Raw genomic sequence first — 20294 nt, 5'->3', positions numbered from 1 at the left:
TTAGCATGTTAATAATGAAGTATCTGACCTTTGTACACGGGCAAGAGGATTTTCTGAGCTGAGACTATGGGATAGGTTGGGGTTTTAGATTTCAAAACGCTCTTCCAGACTGTGGAACTATTACAAAGTTCTTGGGGTTTTGCTTTTCACTTCTCTCCAAAATGATGCCTGCCGATGACCCCCATCTTCCATCTCTTCTTGTCGCTCACAGCAAGCCAGGCTACTTCAAATATATTTGCTCTTACAGGAGAAGGAAGCCCAATTGTTGGAAGTAAAATCAGTTTCCTCATTAGCTCAAGCTGGTTTGATGCCACCATCAGAAGACAGTGCTTAAGCTCTGCTGTCTTACAGTCATAACTGAGAGCCTCCCTATGTTTGATAGCTAATTATACCAAAATAAAGAACCTCTAAAGTGTAGAAATATGGAAATTAAATCAGATGCTGGGCAGCTTAGTTGCCTTGAGCACGTGGAATATGTAGAGAAACTGATGCTGTAATAAGAACATGTGCCTGGGTGATGTATTTTGCAGTACTGACTTTGTATTACTGATTTTGCAGGAACATGAAAGCGCAACATCTGAATCCGAAAGAAAAGTGATGACGACAGAGAAATCAGAAAACCAGAGTCTAAGTCCAAGTGCAAAACAGTCCCCATGTTCGCAGGCGAGCAGTTCACGCAAGAGGAGATGTGGGAGTTTATCTCCTACTTCATCACCTCCTAAAACAAGGAAGGTATGCCAGATAGGCCCTAAGCAGCCTCATCTTGAAGAAGGCTTATGCAGTCCTTTGTGGACCCTGCATTCTTACACAAACAATACTTCAATGCTGATTTCTGCAGGTTTCTTTTGTGCCTGATCAACCTGGGCCTGAAGATCAAGGTCAACAGAATTTCCCACATGCCAGATGTGGTGCTCAGAACCCTGAGGGAGCGGTGGAAAATCCATGATGCTGTCCATGACACGACTCTTTAAACCAACCGAGGGGGCTTTTTGTTGTTGTTCTGCTTTCTTCTTCTTTGTTACAATTTGATTCTTTCTGTAAAAAAAAACAAAACAACTAACTTGTTCGAATGAAATAGACTGAAATCCTGAAATGAAACCATGGAAAAGTGAAAGGAGAGGGAAAAGGAGAGGGAAAAGGAGAGGGAAGAGGAGAGGGAAGAGGAGAGGGAAGAGGGGAGGGAAGAGGGGAGGGAAAAATGAAATAACATGGTGAAATAATGAAAATAAATAGTAAAATGAAAAAAGCGAGGGAAGGAGGGAGGGGAGCACGCACCGCAGGCAAGGAAGGAAGGAAGAAGAAATAAACGAAAGAAACAAAGGAAAACAGAAAGAAAGAGAAAGAAATTCCCACTGAGGCAAAGGCTGCAGTAGGAGGATACCATTGCTCCTCAGAAGAATGAATCCATCTCACACAGCCAAAGTGAAACCAGGCTTCCCACCGCCATCCTTCTTCGGACTTCTTAAATTCATTCCCACTTGAACCAGATATTTAAAAGAATGGGAAGTGGAAAGTGCTTATTGTTGCTGCTGGCTTTTTTGGAAAGGCTGTTACGTCACACAATGCCATTGTAAGTCTGCAATAAAAGCAACAGCAATGAAAAGGGTGAAGAGGTTGGGTTGCATAGGAACGTTCCAGCCTGCATCCATTTTTAAGTGAATGCATTCATTTCAGACCTTATGTGATTTGCTTTCAAATCCGATGAAAGGGGCTTTCCCAAAGAAGCCCTATCAGTAACTGGAAGAAGCACCTCAGTTTTATAACAAACTCACTCTACTGTCCTCTACATTTTGCCTGTATTTCCTAGAAGATAATCCTATGTTAAGGTAACATTAAAACAAAAATCAGCAGAACATATAAAGCAAACAACACTCCCTGATTTCTCTGCTCTTCCCTCAGAGGACAATGTCTATTAGAACAAGAAGGGGAAAACCCCTACAGACATTCTATTGTTACTCATGCTATTTTATTTGATTACATGCATCTGTCTCTAACATTCAAATCTCCTTTTGGTTTAGGTGCTAAAGGTAGCAATGCCCAAAACCAAGGTTGCTTGGCATTTTCTATTTTAGCTAATTTAGTTAATGCCAAGCTTAGTTAGTGCTTAGGTTAAGTTTCGATCTGTGCTGATGATGTGTGTGGAGCGTGAAGCTGAGATGGGATCAGAGGAGGTCCCGTAAGTCAGCGGTTAGTCAAATGGTGCTCGATATCATGAGCAAGAGAATGCAGAGACTCAGCTGCGCCATGAGGGAAAGTCTCTTTAACACATGCCCATTGTCTATTTATTGAGCTGCAAACAGTGACAGCCTAGTAAAGTAGTAATACTGTAATGTAGTATACCGTAATACAGTATATTACGGTAGTAATACTGTAATGTAGTAGTAATGCTGTAGAAGGAGCTTTATTACACACATGTTCAAGCAAAACTACTCGTGACATTTTCTGGTTTTGAAGTGCCTGATTTTTATGACTTCCAAAGTTTGGGGTTTGAAGGCAAGGGAGTAAAAACCTTGCAGTTTAATTTGCTCGAATACTTGGCACCCAGTGCTTTACAGTCACTGGATTCACTTCTTTATAGCAATATTTTCAATCTTAAAGTCTATTCATACACTTGATTTAATAACTAATATTTGATATATAAATAACAGTGACTGCCAAGAAGCTGAAAATATCATTGGTGTGATCCCAATTCCTTCCCAGAATTAGCTCCCAGAAATAAGTCTGTCGCAAGAATTGCTGTTCCAGGCTTATTCAAAGCAAAATGAAACATCAGGTTTATTGTTTTTAGACAAGGAAAGTAAGACCAGTCTATAAAGTTTAAACAAATCACATTCTATGTTATATTTTCTTTTGGCACACTTTCAAAGCTCCAAAATGTTTCTTGGTTTATCCTCAAAAAGCTTGGAAAAGCTTTCTGAGGCAAGCAGAATTTGCAAATACCTTAAGGCATGACCGGGCTTTTTGGTAAAGAAAGTCTCGTTTTACTTTCTCCACATTCATAAACACTTGGATGTAATGCATCCTCAGACACGGCACTGCAAAGAAACTGCACTTCTGTAACCTAAATTACTGAGTAACTCAAGTTTAAGGCATTACCAAGTTATGTGTCATGTTCCCAACATTTGGAAATGGACATACTTGTATGCGTTCCACTGAACCGGGCCATCCACAGGCCCATTCCTCACCCTGGCATCCAGAGTTAACATTACACTTCTGGTTTATTTAGTTGAGGTGGCAGATGAACTCTGTTGCTACAGCCATCCTAACGGTAACAGTACTAGTTAGTCATCCTGTACACATCCCTTCATCCAGCCCTAGGGAGGGCAGGTCACGCATCTGCTTAGAAGTAGCTGCAAAAAGCAAAGAAAGAAAGGAAAAAAACATAGTTGAATGTACAAACTCCCATATACGTGCATTGGTTGCTCCTGTACATGCATGACTATGAAAACTAGTTAAAAATCCATTCAAAGATTTATTTTTATCCAAATAGAGGTTTCCCGTCACCAGGACAATCAAGTCAGGGGTTCACAGAGTTGAGGCAGTCGCGTTTAAATCTGGACCTGCTCTCTAGTGGCCAGGTTTGGTTCGCTCCCCCTCTGCCGAGAAGCACTGCTCAATCTCAAGTGTGCCAAGTGGGTCAGGCTCAGAAGCTGGTCAGTTCTGGTTCCTCCTGACACTCTGGACACCAAGTTCTGGAATCCAAATGAAGAGAGTATTTATGGAATACCACACTTTTCCCATTTGATGAAGACTGGGGAGCTGAAGAGGCTTCTGCCAGTTCTCCAGCTCCATTTGCTGGTTTGTGTCTGTGCTGTTTTGTGTAGTTTACACAGCAGCAAAGGAAAATGTTTCCCTACGGAGATGGGGAGAAAATCTTCCAGGCATTTTCACTCGCTCAGCCACTGATGATTAGGATGCCCTTTAGAGAGACAGGATTGCAATTCCCGTCTGTGCAATCCACAGCATCTCTAGGGGCACTGAACAGGCTACTCTTACCAGGTGAGGATGGTGAGGAGGCGTCTCTTCCAGGGAAGCTCGCAGATCCAAACTGCTGAGCATGGGGTTGCTGCAAGAGATGATATTTTTCCAGCCAGCCAGGCAGTGCTGTGAAGAGACAGGAGTGCTGCATTGCAGTGCTTTACCCTTTTTAATCCATTGTGGCCTGTTAGTTCTACATAATAACTTCTGCGCAGGGAGGATTAAGCAAGTAATTAATTTGGACTAGCAGGATAGAGAAGAAATCTCTAATGAAGCAGAACCGCACAGGCGTCCCCTCTTCCACCTTCCACTAATTATTTCTAAACCCATCTCCTGCTGTGTGAATCAGTCAAACGGTCTCTCTGAACCCATCTCCACTTGTCCAGTTCCCTAAACCTCAAAATCAGGCTTCTTCCTACGTCTTCCCTGGAAACGTCTAGGCCAGGGCTAGGTCTGATTACTAATACTGCCTGCAGCATTGCCTTGTGGCTGGAACACAAGACCAACTCTACTTAATACAAGTTTTAAACCCACCCTTGCCACTACTGATTCTGCCTGGCCCATGTGCAATACACTGCGAATACTTCACAGAAACTTGTCTTTGAGACTCCCTAACATCTGTGGAAAGAAACACAGGCACTCTTAAGGCCTGGCCCATCGTGCTGAAATGTCAATGCCTGAAATAAGTCAGCTGAATCATGCCTCAGAAGTATACAGCTCCATATGGCACTTTTTCTCAGTGTCATATACTTTATGTCAGTTGCACAAAGGTTTGAACTCGGAAGCACACACCACTGGTTTTCCTTGCTATCTCAGTGACACAGATCAGAACTTTTAGTGGAAGCCCTGCCAGGGGGATGAGTCCCAGATTCTCCTTCCTTCTTGTGCTGTACAACAATGTACAACCTGGGCTGTGCCATCAGTATCAATAAGAAGACAGCAACTTACCGAAGGTAACGCTAGGCTGTCTTCTGGTTCAAAGCTCTTCCTCCGATGGGCTTTGTGCTTGTAGGCAGGCATAAGGGTAGACCTGGGAATGCTGACCCTGCAGCCACAGAATGGAAGTCATTGCCCACACTTTCCACAAGTCAAAGGAAATTTGCATACCTGCCCCACTCAGAACCCAAGGGTCTAATCCCAAAGCGAACCAAGTGAAACAGTTTTGGATTAGAGCGTTAGACACTTAACATGTACAGAATTCAGATTCTGGAGCAAATTCAGACAAAACATGCATTTCTCACTGACTTCAAAACCGTTTCTGCTTACGGAAAAGATCAGTGAGAAGTTTTCAAGCAAGAGAGAGAGAACAGCAACCATGAACAGAGCAATGTGGCACTGTAATCCCCCTCACATCATCAGCTTCTTCTTCCCTACAGTTTCCTTGAATTCTGAATATCACAAAGCAGTAATTCTTAGTTACCTGACATAGGCTGGCTCTCCCAGTTTCTCTGGAGGCCAGTGAGTACGTGGGATCTTACACACGGGGCAGGCAGACTCTGAATCCACAGGGACAGGGAAGAGGCGCTGGTTTAAGCGGTAACAGTAAACACCTGCCACAGAGTAACACACCATTATGGTAGTTATTGCTGCCATTAGGAATAGCTAAACAATAGCTATTGCTATCGTTTGTCAGAAGGCTTCTCAATCCACTCAACAAAGCCGTCTTTCACCAGGGTCACACACGCATGCTACAGAAAGAGCTGCTTTTCCTGAAATATCTTTTGCATTTCCTGTCCCCAAATAAGTTCCTAAAAAGCAAAACCAGAACTTCAACCTCCTCAACATCGGCCAATTACAAGAAACCCTGACAAAGTAAGATGACACTGACAGAGAGGGGATCCTTAGGAGACTCAAGTATCTTTGGAGGAGGAAACTGAATGTGGTTTAGAAGCTGCACCTAAAAATAACACATTCTTCCCTGCCTTGCACGATGCAGGGCTTCCTCAGAATGACAGGCAAAGTCTGCTCAGTTGTCTGTTCACAGAAATTAGATTAGGAGGAAATACGATCTTACACTTACGGGAACTGGTTATCGCATCTGGTTCTCGTTCAGGATCTACGTAGTCCAGAGCCCTGGGCCTAAAGAATATGCAAACAAATCAGTGTCAGGGGGCAGGCTCTCTGAACAGCCCTACCTTTTCAAAACACGCATCTCCGACTGGGAGGGAAATAAAGTTCTACAAAGCCACCCTTACCATTTCCCACTACAGTCAGACTCTACTCCTCCTTTCTCTAAAGAGACACATTGCTGCTTCAGCCCTTCCCGCACACCCACTTACTCTGGGCGCTGCTCATGAACACATTCTTCTCTATTGACCTGTCGGAACTCGTGCAGCTCAGCAAAGTACTGGTCAGATTTTTCTGCTGCTGAAGGGCTTGTATCGAGGAGTCCTGAGGGTGCCAAGGAAAGAGAAAAGGTCAAGGATTTACCACACATGGAAAAGCACCCACGCAAACCTCACACAAAACAGCCAAAGCAAAGCTCTCAAGCACCGAAATGAATACTAAGAAAAACACGCCATCGTGTCAAGCCAGAGATTTACTGCGTGATTTGGGTCCATTACTGCATTCATTCATTTCAGTTACTTGGTATCCCCTCTGACCTCACTCAGCTTTGACATTTGCTGCCTGGCTTCCCATTCCACTGCCACATCACCATTCCAGGGATGCACTGGACAAGGAATGGCATCTGACAAAACTGCAGCTCCTCTGCTGAGACCTTCTACATGGGCTCTAGGGCTGCAGTTCTGCCGCACCTAAACTTAGAGTGGCCGTAAACTGTGCTTGAACTTGTCATATTACAACATACTGAGAGCTTCGCTTCACGTTTAGGACTCACCTGCAATCCAGTCGTAGCCTAGGAAAGGACGCACAGACCAGGTGCTCACAGGTAGGGTATATTCTTCAGCGTCAGGCTCAAAAGTGATGTGACCAGCTTCCTTCTGGGAAGAAAACAATCCATAAGACAACTAGCAGACATTCAAAGATACAGCTTAGGAGACAGCTGTTCAAAGGGGACAGCTGTGGCTTACTTTGTGGCTGGATTCTATCTATTCTTCTACCAGTAGCAGCCCTTTGTTTTCTCAAGTCACCAAACAGAAAGAGGAGGCAGGCGACTTGCCCAAGGAAAGGCAGAATTTGTCAGGGCCTTAAACAAAATCCTCCCTGCATCACACAGCCCTAACATCAGGCCACCTCTGCTGGCCTGGAGGAAGATCACAGCCATAACCTGCCCTCCACACCTATGGAAACAAGCTATGTGGCAGCAGCACCACGCCAGGCTGTTCTTCCCGAGAGGCGAATCACATACACAGAGGACAAGGAGTCTCACAGTGAAGTGCTGCAGTCTTCAGTTCAAGGGCTGAAGAAAGTAGGGCCTGAACAAACTGCCGCAAGCCCCCAGCTGCTACGGCTGGGAACAGCTCTGACCCCAGCTTCCAATTTGCATGGTGAGAACAGAGCAAGCAATGTTCTCCTGAGCCTTTCCCTCCCATCCTTCTGTTGACTGATGAAAATAAGCAAAAACCCCATTTACCTTTGACTCTTGGGACTGAGATGTCAGCAAGACTGATTCATGAACTACAGGCTCTCTAACAACCACATGCTGCTTGCTGGTCTCTTCACCTTGGCTGCTGCTCAGTGATGAGGCCAGACCACCCTCAACTTGCTTCTTCTCATGGAAGCCATCTAGCAGAGTGGACTGCTTTCTGTTCACCCCATGTCCCAGAGGGAAGGATGCTTTCTCTGGACTTCCTTGAGCATAGCCACCCCTCTCCACTTCAGAGGTTTCTCTACCACAGGTAATGACTGCAGTCACTGGCACAACATTCTTCTCTTTCCCAGGAAAGCTGGAATCCAAACCTACTGCTTCCTGCATCTTCGCTTGCTGTTGCTGTACCCCCCTGTCACTGCTGCTGTGTTTAAGACATGAACAGAGGGCTGCTCTGGCTGCGCAAGCTCCAGCTTCCACAGACACCAACACTGCAGGGTCAGCTGTAGGCTCCACACCATCAGTTGGATTTGTCTTCTGTAAGGAGAGAGATTCTTATACCACATGGCATCATTCAGATTACACACACCTTTTGCTAGGACACTTCACTCAGTAACAGAAAATCAACCTCTCGCTCTAGTCTGCTCACCCCCTCATATTCCTGTGGGGAAAAAAAGCAAACCCCTATAGAATTCATGAGACATTATTTAAGTGCCTGGAGAAGATAAGGAAGGGATCCACTTCCAGACAAATGCAGCTCTTCCCAAGTTGAGGAACACTTAAACTTTCAGCCTTTGTGCTTAGAAGAAATAAAAAGATGATGTTCCACAAAGTTCATTCCTATCTTAGATTAAGAAACCTCCATTCCTTGGGCAGGAACTGATTGATCTCTGACCCCTTTGCAAGAACACGGTGGAGACCACAGGATAAGCAACAAACAGCTGTTTTTCTGTCTCCATGTTCTACATTCTACTTCCTACCAGCTCCTCCGAGTCCATCTGCCTCCCTCCTTTAGAGCATCACTCCATAGACAGAGCTGCTGTCTTTCAGAGAAGGTCCATTTGCTTCCCAGCACTTCTGGCACAGACACAACACATACCCTTCTTGTGGGCAAGGGGACAGAGCTTTCAGGAGCTGTTCTGTTATCAAGAGATGCCTTGCTGGGAAGCCTTTTTCTGATCTCTTCCTGCTTCATTCTGAGCCTTTGCAGAAGGTCCTGGTTGGCCTCACGCAGCCTCTGCAGGTGCTCTATCTCCATCCTGTGAAGACGTTTCACTCTAAAGCCAGAGGAAGGGTGAACAACATCAATGGAAGCATGAAGGGAAGGAGCAGTCCCAGGAGAAACCACTTGCAGGGGACTTCTTATGAAAACCACAAACAGCTGCTGGATCACTGGGAGTGTTGATCACTGCTCCTGAGAAACCAGCCAGTCTCAAAGCTCTTTATGCTAAGGACTAGCACCCCTGCATACTTCCCTCAGATGGACTGGCAAATAGTTCGCACCCAAAACCTTGCAGCTGACTGAGCAGAGACAAGAGACTCTCACAAACACTAAACCTGAAAAAACTCACATCACAAAGCTAAATAAAAGGCATTTGATTCAGAGGCCGACATTTAGAACAACCTTATTCTGCTTGAATGTGCTTTACAAGCCTCCAAATTTACACTGGGATACCAGCAGGATGCTCAGAAGTTCAAAATACAACTAAGGAATAGGAATGTATTTACAACATCCAAAAGAAATATTGAGTTCAAACTGTCCTCCACTTCTGGAAGGAAGACTCCAAAAGGCTCAATTATGACTCAGGACTAGGGCTCAGGCCATTACTGGGAGAGGGGGAAGAAAAAGACAGATGATTGATAGATAGATAGATAGATAGATAGATAGATAGATAGATAGATAGACAGAAAGACAGACAGAAAGACAGATAGAAAGACAGAAAGACAAAAAGATAAACAGTAAGATAATAGATAGACAGAAAGATATACAGACAGATAGACAGAAAGATAGATACATATTTAGTTTGAGGGGTAAGCTGTCACACTGTTCAACATGGTGACACCACCACCACCTCCTCTAAATTAGCAGAAAGCGCTGGTTTAATTAAGAAAACTAAACCTACCCCTTCCCCCCCCCCCCCCCCATTGCTTTTGCCTGGAGTAATCAATTATATCCTCAAGACGACTCCGTGCTTCTCCAGGACCTTATGTCCCAAAGGATCCCTAAACCCTTCTCCAAAATTCATCCCATTTGTTTCTGGGCCTGCTGCCTGGGCAACTGGACATGAGGAAATAAATGCAAGTCCTGTACAGCAGCACCGGCTGGAACGAAGCGCAGTGCTAACAATAAAACTACAATATATATATTTTATATATATATTTTATATATATTTATAGCGAGAGATGCACTACTGGGCATAAAATAGACACGCCAGCCTTGGGGCACTAAATCTGAGCCTATTTGAACCAAACAAGTTCTCACAGGGCAAGGCCAAGAGCATCCTCTCATCATTGCTCATCGGAAAGCAAGCACTCTGACCGTAACATCAGCCAAGGGGCTTTCTGGAAGAGTTCTACCAGATGAGACGCACTCTTCGCACCATCGATCGCAAGCTCTTAGTCCTTCGTGCTCAGACCCAGGAACTCAAACTGCTTTAGTCCGAATCCGCGTGAGAAGGAGCTTAACTTCCCGCAGCTAAAAGGAACCGGCGGCTGTCCCCGGAGCCAAGACTCCCACCGCCGCCGTGCCGGACTGAAGAGAGCCGGCTCCCGAACGGAGCTTCCCGGAGCTGCTCCTGCGCACACGCGCTGCAACGGGGGGCGGCCCCGGGCACCGCCAGCCTCCCCTTCCCTCGCCGGGCCCGGCCGCCGCACAGAGCCGCTGAACCCCCCCCGTGCAGCGCTGCGCGGAGCCCGAGTCTCGCCGGGCCGAGCGGCCCCGGAGCTGCGGGCGCTCCGACTCCGCCGTCCCGGGCCCACCTCCGCGCACCGCCGGGGCTCCCTGGCCTGCTCCAGCCGCCGCCGGGACGCCCCAGGGCGGCCACGGCCACGGCTCGGCCGCTCCAGCCGCCCCCTCCGCGCCTGCGCCCGCCCCTTGGCTGCCGGCCTGCGCGGAAAGGCTGCGCCGGGGCAAGGCGGAACCGAGCCGCGGCTCCGGCCCAGCTCCTGCGGGGCGAGGAGGGGACCGCGCAGCCCAGCGCCCCCCGCAGCCAAACGAGAGCGGGTCTGAAATCCACGCCCGGAAGCGGCCCGCGCAGCACAAGCACAGGAGCAGGGGCTGCGGTGGAAGGGGCCTTAAACCCCGTCCAGTTCCAACCCAAGGCCCTGTGCCCGGCCTGGCCTTGAGCACTGCAGGGATGGGGCAGCCGGGAACCAGCCGAGAGCAGCCACTGAGCGTGACTTCGGGCGCTCGGCACAGTGTTTGCTGACCGTGATGATACAGGGTCAATGAAATGTACAATGGTTATCAAAATCGCTTTGTAAATCCATAGAAAGAACGTGGATAGCTCTGCCATAAATAATACAGTAAAGGAATTTACTTACTTTATAGAAACGGGGGGATTGATACAGGGTTAATGAAAGGTACAAAGGAAAATACAGGGGATGGTATAAGAGAGTGAGAAGAATCCCTTGCTTAAACAAAAGTATTGTCTGCTGTAAACACCGATCATGCTTACCAAGCGAACAAGGCACAGACTACTGATACGGGGAGGAGACAGAGGCCTGATTCTACTGATGAGCAACTACTGACAAGGAAATGCGAATGTCTGGGTCTATTGATAAGGGGGAGAAGCTGATGATTTATGGATGAGGTACCATGCGCGAAGATTAAAAGGTGAAAAGTTTAAGAAGAGGAAGACTCATTTACTTCATCTCGAGACCCCTGCCCATGACCAGATAATGGAATTCCAAAGGCCTGCTTCCAGAAGCACAGCTGTGTGTTTCCAAAAAAAGATTTTTGGGGTACATGTTTCTGTGTTTGTCAAACACATGGAAAAGTGAATGTGCACAGGAAACAGAAAGGCTGATAGAAATCCACAAACTTTAGCCTCACAGGCAAACAGAGATGCAGATATTCCTGGGATAGCAGGGATGCTGACAGAGACCAAATGAACAGGACATTCCAGGCACAGGACATCACTGCTCGGTTTTAACAGTTGTAAAGCGTGTTTGCTTTATTAATTTGACTGGTTGATGCATCGTCCATCTGTGCTTGCGTATCAGCCTGGAGTTACTGTGATCCGTGTGCGCATGGATTGCATATCTTCCCTCTCCTCTTCCCTCTCCTCTTCCCTCTCCTCTTCCCTCTCCTCTTCCCTCTCCTTTTCCCTCTCCTTTTCCCTCTCCTTTCACTTTTCCATGGTTTCATTTCAGGATTTCAGTCTATTTCATTCGAAGAAGTTAGTTTAATTTTTTTTTTTACAGAAAGAATCAAATTGTAACAAAGAAGAAGAAAGCAGAACAACAACAAAAAGCCCCCTCGGTTGGTTTAAAGAGTCGTGTCATGGACAGCGTCATGGATTTTCCACCGCTCCCTCAGGGTTCTGAGCACCACATCTGGCATGTGGGAAATTCTGTTGACCTTGATCTTCAGGCCCAGGTTGATCAGGCACAAAAGAAACCTGCAGAAATCAGCATTGAAGTATTGTTTGTGTAAGAATGCAGGGTCCACAAAGGACTGCATAAGCCTTCTTCAAGATGAGGCTGCTTAGGGCCTATCTGGCATACCTTCCTTGTTTTAGGAGGTGATGAAGTAGGAGATAAACTCCCACATCTCCTCTTGCGTGAACTGCTCGCCTGCGAACATGGGGACTGTTTTGCACTTGGACTTAGACTCTGGTTTTCTGATTTCTCTGTCGTCATCACTTTTCTTTCGGATTCAGATGTTGCGCTTTCATGTTCCTGCAAAATCAGTAATACAAAGTCAGTACTGCAAAATACATCACCCAGGCACATGTTCTTATTACAGCATCAGTTTCTCTACATATTCCACGTGCTCAAGGCAACTAAGCTGCCCAGCATCTGATTTAATTTCCGTATTTCTACACTTTAGAGGTTCTTTATTTTGGTATAATTAGCTATCAAACATAGGGAGGCTCTCAGTTATGACTGTAAGACAGCACAGCTTAAGCACTGTCTTCTGATGGTGGCATCAAACCAGCTTGAGCTAATGAGGAAACTGATTTTACTTCCAACAATTGGGCTTCCTTCTCCTGTAAGAGCAAATATATTTGAAGTAGCCTGGCTTGCTGTGAGCGACAAGAAGAGATGGAAGATGGGGGTCATCGGCAGGCATCATTTTGGAGAGAAGTGAAAAGCAAAACCCCAAGAACTTTGTAATAGTTCCACAGTCTGGAAGAGCGTTTTGAAATCTAAAACCCCAACCTATCCCATAGTCTCAGCTCAGAAAAGCCTCTTGCCCGTGTACAAAGGTCAGATACTTCATTATTAACATGCTAAATTGTCAGACAGCAGCAGACAATGACAACTGCATGTATCACTGTCTGCTCACGCAGCAGGCATACAAACTTACTGATTTCTTTGGGCGCTTGTATTTTGCAAGGATGCTGTGAAAGTCCAGGTTTGCAGGCAGGGGTTTAATTGGCCAAGCTGGATCTAACACGTGGACTTTAATATCAAGTACAAGTAGTTTGCTCACAGGAAAAAGACCGTTCCATGTAGAGCGTAATTGGAATAAACATTTCTTAGTCTTTGCATCCACCTGAAACAATCAGACAATTGTAGGGCTTGTTAAGGGAATAGAAAACAATTTCTTGGTCTTTTCTGTAGAACTAAAGATTTCATCTATTTGCTGTCTCTAGGAGCAGTCTGCCATTTTAACACCTTGCTCCACAGAACTTGTAAGCAGTGCAGGTCATACATCTATACCCACAGACTGAGGAACAGGAGCTCGAATGTGGACTTGTTGTTTCAAGGCTATTTGAAGGTTTTATTGCACATCACCATTCTCTGAAAACTTTCTTTCAACTATTTCCTTAGCAAAAGTCTCATTTTCCTTGCCCAATTCTGTGGGGAAAAAAACCAGCCCAGTAACAAAACTATTGGAGGGCAAAAGGGAAGGAGGCTTCACAACTGCTCTGGGCACCCCATCCCAGTGCTCAGTCACCCTCTCAGTAAGTGAATGCTTCCCCAAGTTCAGGTGGACCTTCCTGCCTTCGAGTTTATGCCCGTCGCTTCTTAAAGCATTGAAGATAGGGCAGCAGAACAAGAAAACCACAAATGGAAAACATGTATGTCCTGCCAGGAACAACTGCTGCTGAGATTGCAGAATTTATCTGAAACTGTGCATACCTGTGCAAACACAGAGGAGAATATTAAAGGTAGGTTTTTAGCAAATTCAGGCAGATAGGCCCCTCCCACGTTCTTGACGATGGAATCCATGAGGTAGAGGACTGGCAGTTTCTGTGATGGAGGAGCCTGGAGTAAGGAGAAGAAACTGATGTGGGTCTTCCATCGCGAGACATGCTGCTCTCCCAGAGCTTTTGGTGGGATGAGTCCCAAACCCTCTACTACTATGAACAGGGGGGAGGGCCCTGGCCCTCCTGGGAGTCCCCTGCCCACTTTACTGTCTCTCCTTGTCCCTTCTACATTCCTCCTCCTCCTGCGAACCCTGTGCCTCGTGCTGCCTGTCTCGTCCTGTGCTCCTCAGCACTCCATCTCCCCTGTGCCCTTCCTCCTAGCCCCTAAGGCCACCCATGCCTGGTGCCCCAGCTGGTCCCTCCAGCAGTATGGGTACGAGTAGTAGTCAGTGGCATATAAAAACCTTGGTGATCTGCGCCTCAATGAGGCACACAATGTCCTTGGTGAAGCTCATGTTCTCCTCGGCCAGGATGCTCAGGACATTGATGCGTCGCTTGCTATTGCGTGTCAGCTGCACCAGCAATGACTGGTACGTGCATTTCACGTCTTTCCAGGCCTTGCCGTTGCCCCTGCTGCTCTCTGGGGCCAACATGCTGCTCTGAATGGGTCTGCACCAGGACACAACCCACAGACCGAGAGCTTTCGATGCCCTAACGCCGCGGCGGCACAACAGAAGCCTCCCTCGCACCCAGTGAGTTTATTGTGAGGATGGGGCCCGTTGCCTTGGAAACCTCATCTTGTTCCCTCACTGCGCCCTGATTGGCCGGCGACCCTCTGCTCAGCCCATGATTGGCTCGTCCGTCAGAGCAGCAGCCTCTGGCTGCCTAGGACCATCTTCCTCTGCTTGGCTCCTGGGCTAAAGCCCCCTTCTTGCACCAGTGTCCTGACTCTGCTGGCGCTTCCCTCCTCCGCTGCTCCTCAACTGCTCTGCCTCTCCCTACACCCTTCCCTCTCGCCCCGACCTTTACTGGCTTCCTCGTGCAATCCGGTCTTTCCGCCAGGCCCTCAGCTGGGACTGTGTGGCCTCACCAGCGCTTGGCTTGGCTGCTGATGTGGCGATGTTGCCGTGCGCGGCTCTGCTCTGCCATCACCACAGGGTCAGCTTTCGTGGTGGATGTCAATGAACATGGGATGGATGACAGTTAATACGGATGTCCGGGGCCACATAGACTGCACCAGCTATACTAGCATCTGTTTCATTTCTAGCTGAGCGAGCTCGATTTGCTAACTTTCAACCAGGAGTCCAAAAAGAGCTGGCTGAGCTCTTCCAGTGGTCTGTGACTCAGCTGAGCATGCTGGGGGAACTCAGTACAGTTACTGAGTTCCAAGCACTGTACTGTGTTTCAGCACCTTCTACAAACCCCCTTCCAATGTCACTCTACAATCACATGAGTGTGGTGAGTCCTAAGAATAATACTAATACAACTCTTGATGCTGCCTGTGAAGGAAGGTCCCGTTCCACCTAGCCCTTCTTTTCATGGGGACACTTGTGTTATTGGTAAACTGGATGATACTGTCCCCTTTGCAGCATGTTCTCTTACATAGTCCAGAACTTCCAGTTCTTGTGGCACAGCTCAGCTTTATTCACACGATAAAGTAGTATTAAACAGTTATCATCTGGCTGGTTTTACTTTTGTGACATCATATCATTCCCAGTAGACTTTTACATAAAGAGTCACAATGGGCTGAGGATACATAACATGGCAATGGTCTCTTTAAGAATCCATTACAGTGGCTGGGGTGAGATGCCATTCCATACTGTCAGGTTACACTTACGTGGAGCAGATGTTCTGCACACAGATGTGTTCATTTGCTGAGAGTGTAACATTTTGCTAAATAAAAATGAAACATCATTTCATTATGTTTCATATAGCATGAATAATAATTATGATATTATGTAGTGATTAATTAATTATAATAAGCATTATTGCTATTTGTTATTTTTGTGCTTTATAGAAAAACCTCATCAGCTGTAGCTCAGTGGTCCTACAAACTGCCTTGGGATTGTCTGACATATTCTGCCTTTCTTTGATTTAACCCACATCCTTTCTAATATAGAAGCATTAACATTTCTAATACCTTCTTCTTCTGTTTCACGAGGTGAAGCTTTTTGTGAGGGTTCATGGTACAGTGGTGCAGACCTTTGTGACTGATTGTAATATGGAATAACCTTTTTTGCTGGCTCGTGAGGTTAACGGGCACCTCTGTGGATTTCTGTTAGCACAGACCTCAAAGGTAAGCCTTCAGTGTACGCAATGTACATATAACCTGATGTTTGGATTTACTAGACTAAGATGCAGGAACCATAAACGACTGTAACAGTGTCAGTGTATATATTTGTCATACACAGTTGCATTGCAAGTCTGAAACACAGTCTTTCCTTGCACACACAGAGTAAGAATCATGTTTAAATAGACAAATTAAACATGAGGATGAAAACCAGACTGCATTAGATTTGAAGCAAAGCCTTGCATGAATAAACGAGTATCATAATCTCTGTGTAACTGCAGATGTTGACCTTTTTGTGTGTATTTTCACCAATTCCATCATGAAGACATTTTGAAGCTGAGTGGGCTTAAAATGAAAACCACGCCAGAAAAATCCTTCTAGAGATTTAAATATAAAACCACCCCACACTGCCCAAAGAAATCACTGAACTGCTCATTGTGGAAAGCTTGCAGGCCCAGCTGGAAACGTGGTCCCTTCTGCTCTGGGATGAAAGGGGTCCTCCACATGTGCTGCTGGATCTGTAGCTGCCTCCAGATCCTGGCTGGTCTGGGACTGCAGGGAAAGACCTCTGAGGATGGTCCCCGTCCCCTCCCTGGGCATGGAGAAGGGCCCAGCAGCAAGGCAAGGGAGTCCCTGCCTGAGCCTGGCAGTGTTTCCTTATCAAGGCTGCCTTTGGGAGTGGGGAGATACGTTAATCTATTGTTTTTACCCTAACACCAACCATGTTAAAACACACAAAAATGTGTTTATTCATTAGTAAACAATTAAAAACACTGCTTATCTGGGCCCAGGTTAAAGGTTTTCTGTCGCAGTAAAAAAGAATGACAAATAACCCCTGAAATGCCATTCTAGCCCATTTTTAACAACACTACCACAGGCAGTCTTGCAGACAAGCCAGAATGGTGTGCTGTGACCTCGTTCAAAGTGTTCCCTCCAGCTGCAGACGGCGCTTTGAGCTTTGGATGAACTATTTCCCATTTTCCCCCTAATCAGACTAGATTTTCTGGTTCCGTTCAATGCTACTGTAGCACCAATGATGGCTCACACCTGACCCTCCCAATGTCTGTTCAGCTCCCTCCCCCTTCCAGCTCAGCTGGCCTAGAAATCATTCTGAGAGCCTCTGGCATTTGCTAATATTTAGCAATAGATCACATAGAAGGTGTTTGATGAATAATGGTATTTGGAAAAACATCATATACCCTGAGAAGTTTTGCGCTCTATTCACATGCCAGCAAATGAAGACTTGCAAAGTGAGGTAATGTCTCCTCTTAAACCAACTGATACGAACGCAGACAGAACAATAGAGAAAAATGCTTTGGACCATTCAAAGCCTTCTTCAGGTCTTAATCAGAAACTGCAGATTTCTACCAAAGTTCTGGATGCGAGCAGCTGGGCTGAGTTGCATTTCATTTAATTAATCCATTGGAAATAAAATGATGGTTGATGAATGTGTGAGATGTGATGATTAGAATCATAGAATAGTTGGGGTTGGAAAGGACCTCAAGCTCATCCAGTTCCAACCCTCCTGCCATGGGCAGGGACACCTCACACTAAACCATGGCACCCAAGGCTCTGTCCAACCTGGCCTTGAACACTGCCAGGGATGGAGCACTCACAACCTCCCTGGGCAACCCATTCCAGTGCCTCACCACCCTCACAGGAAAGAATTTCCTCCTTAGATCCAATCTGAACTTCCCCTGTTTCAGTTTGAACCCGTTACCCCTTGTCCTGTCACTGCAGTCCCTGACGAAGAGTCCCTCCCCAGCATCCCTATAGGCCCCTTCAGACACTGGAAGCTGCTCTGAGGTCTCCACGCAGCCTTCTCTTCTCCAGGCTGAGCAGCCCCAACTTCCTCAACCTAAAATTTCATGGGGATTCTCATGGGGTAAGAGCTATTGCTGGAGTAAGGAGAACAGAGTCAGTGGAAGCCCAGAGCTCTTTTGCTGGATTAGCTCCATGGTCTTCTTGTGGATCCGTTGCCCATCAGCAGCTCAGCTCAGATTTCCTTACATGCCAAGGGACTTTTCCATGCTCTGAAATCGCAGTGCAAGCCAGTCTCACACGGGCAGGCAGTCAGGAAACGTGCTTTAAAAACTCAGTGTTCTTGATTTGGACTAAAAGTAGATGCTTTTGATGAAGGCAGCTTTTCTTCCAAAACCCCTTTAGTGCGAGAAGAGACAGATCACTGATATTTCAGTGCCATGTGTATGTCATAGGCGTGTATGCACAGCTCCCAGGTGCTTCACGTATTGACTAATGTCTCATTGCACAGGACAGCGTACCCCTGACAGGCCTTGACAAATTAGCTGGAGAGAATTCCTTCCGGAGGATCCTGGAGTAACCAATGCAATAGCGAATGCTGGGCCAAGGTAGAGAGATCACTTGGAGGCATCAGTGCTCCTGCAGCCCCGCTGCTCACATCCTGGGCTCCAGAAGACTTCCAGGAGCTCTGGGCTTGCTAAGAGATGCTTTATTGCTTGTGAATCAATGGATTAACTCCCTTTCCACACATGAGGTATTTTATTGCGCAAAGTCAAAGGGAAGACAGATGAGGATGGGAATCATCTCTTCCAATGTTTAATGGGAAGGGGCTTAAGTGTTAAATTCCATGACTCTTGAAAAAGCTATCGAAGGTACTATTGGGGTGGTCACAAGTAGCCTCTGCTTGAGAGGTGTGCATTTACCAGGGCTATGAAATCTCAAGGCAATGAACTCAAATTGGTAACCTGCAGGTGACTGAAACCACCTCTGTGGATTGATACTTCATGACCAAGCGTGTTTATATCTATGTGATGCAATCCATGCGCACACGGATCACAGTAACTCCAGGCTGATACGCAAGCACAGATGGACGATGCATCAACCAGTCAAATTAACAAAGCAAATACGCTTTACAACTGTTAAAACCGAGCAGTGAGGTCCTGTGCCTGGAATGTCCTGTTCATTTGGTCTCTGTCAGTGTCCCTGCTATCCCAGGAATATCTGCATCTCTGTTTGCCTATGAGACTGGCTAAAGTTTGTGGGCTGGGTGGGATGGAGTTTTCTTTTGGGAGGTTTCTTTGCTGTGGTAACCCCTGAATTCACAGACTCACAGCCTGGGCTATCTTTGATCCTAGCTCTTCAGCTTAAACAAGTTCAATTTCTATCAGCCTTTCTGTTTCCTGTGCACATTCACTTTTCCATGTGTTTGACAAACACAGAAACATGTACCCCAAAAATCTTTCTGTTTCTCAGTGTGCAAGTACTGTCCTGCCATGATCATCAAATCTTTAACCTATGGACTGTAGGCAGAATTAGGATGTGTCTCGCATGTACTCAGCATCCTGCAGCTGATCAGCAGCACGTTCATAGTGGATCAGCCGTTCTGCTGCCCATCTGCTCATACTACTCTGGCTGGAAGATGGTTTGGGTGTTGCATACAAGGTGACCTGCTGGCAGGTCATACTGCCCACCAGTGTACAACTGCTTTTTCTCATTCAAATGCAAAGGTGGAAGGATGGCGGTCACCTTCTGCTGATCCTGGCCCATTGATTGCTTCTGCTTTAAGCCAGCCTGCCTTGAAAACAGCAAAGGTGTCAGTGAATGAACAGCTAGCCAAGCGACAGTGGAATGCGCTGGTTTAGCAGGACCTGCCTCTAGCTTGCTGGATCGGGCATCTTTTTATCACCTTTCCTTGCCTAAAGCAGATGGATGGGTGCCATGGTTTAGTGTGAGGTGTCCCTGCCCATGGCAGGGGGGTTGGAACTGGGTGATCTTAAGGTCCTTTCCAACCCAAGCCATTCTGTGATTCTACAGCTCATGGACGGATGAAAAGTCTGACTACAACCATAGCTTAACCATTGATAGCCTGAGAATGTTTTTGAGCCCCAGAAGCACAAACAAATCACGGCAGTGTTAGAACCCCTACGCATAAAGACTGAGGAGCACTTCGCCTGTTTCCCTGGCGGTGGTGGCTGGTTTTGAAGAAAAGGGCAGAAGCGAACGTTCAGAGCCCCTTCTGTAATTCTGGGTTTATCAATGCATCCTCTTGAGGGTGTTTGCACCTCTCTCCCAGGAGATGGCAGAAGAGTCCCAACTATGGCAAACAGCAGTCCTTGCGAGCTGTCATTTTGCTTTCATGTTTAAGCAGTGAGAAAAATGAGGGAGCTGTTGAGGTACAACACAAAAGATCAAAACCTTACGGATTTACAGCCGAGGCTTTTCATGCTGTCTCTAA

General features: G+C 46.5%; 1 protein-coding gene and 1 long non-coding RNA gene across 10 annotated transcripts; one reads left to right on the top strand and one right to left on the bottom strand.

Moving 5' to 3' along the window:
* Nucleotides 1-518: 518 nt before the first annotated feature.
* LOC136022665 (migration and invasion-inhibitory protein-like) lies at nt 519-10540 on the bottom strand. Of its 9 annotated transcripts, XR_010616257.1 has the most exons (14): nt 10008-10540; nt 8568-8745; nt 7514-8005; nt 6818-6920; nt 6258-6369; nt 5993-6057; nt 5399-5528; nt 4927-5023; nt 3997-4104; nt 3561-3692; nt 3139-3350; nt 2941-3035; nt 1382-1576; nt 519-1035 (listed from the first exon to the last, which is right to left on the bottom strand). XR_010616257.1 is itself a non-coding variant. In XM_065696264.1 (11 exons), the coding sequence occupies exons 1-11, from the start codon at nt 10013-10015 to the stop codon at nt 3315-3317; spliced, it is 1461 nt and encodes a 486-aa protein (XP_065552336.1). In that variant the 5' UTR covers nt 10016-10540; the 3' UTR covers nt 2748-3314. The 9 variants fall into 9 exon arrangements, 3 of the variants coding, with proteins under 3 accessions (XP_065552336.1, XP_065552338.1, XP_065552337.1); XR_010616256.1 differs by having other exon boundaries at nt 2941-3350; XR_010616259.1 differs by having other exon boundaries at nt 1414-1576; nt 2941-3350.
* Nucleotides 10541-11724: 1184 nt separating this feature from the next.
* LOC136022667 (uncharacterized) lies at nt 11725-16358 on the top strand. Its single transcript, XR_010616262.1, has 2 exons — nt 11725-13809; nt 14404-16358. It is a non-coding gene; the product is annotated as an uncharacterized LOC136022667 (long non-coding RNA).
* The last annotated feature ends 3936 nt before the right edge of the window (nt 16359-20294 follow it).

Source organism: Lathamus discolor, chromosome 16, assembly GCF_037157495.1.
Source record: "Lathamus discolor isolate bLatDis1 chromosome 16, bLatDis1.hap1, whole genome shotgun sequence".
Taxonomy (NCBI): Eukaryota; Metazoa; Chordata; class Aves; order Psittaciformes; family Psittacidae; genus Lathamus; species Lathamus discolor.
The sequence above is the reverse complement of the archived record's forward strand: the minus strand, read 5'-3'. Positions and strand labels throughout refer to the sequence as shown.

What these genes read in the sequence shown, in the direction of transcription:
- LOC136022665 (XM_065696264.1), bottom strand. An exon ending in GTTCATGAGCAGCGCCCAGA is followed by an intron (nt 6,058 to 6,257) that starts GTAAGTGGGTGT and finishes CATATTCTTTAG; the next exon opens with GCCCAGGGCTCTGGACTACG. An exon ending in CTCCTCACCATCCTCACCTG is followed by an intron (nt 3,693 to 3,996) that starts GTAAGAGTAGCC and finishes TTTGGATTCCAG; the next exon opens with AACTTGGTGTCCAGAGTGTC.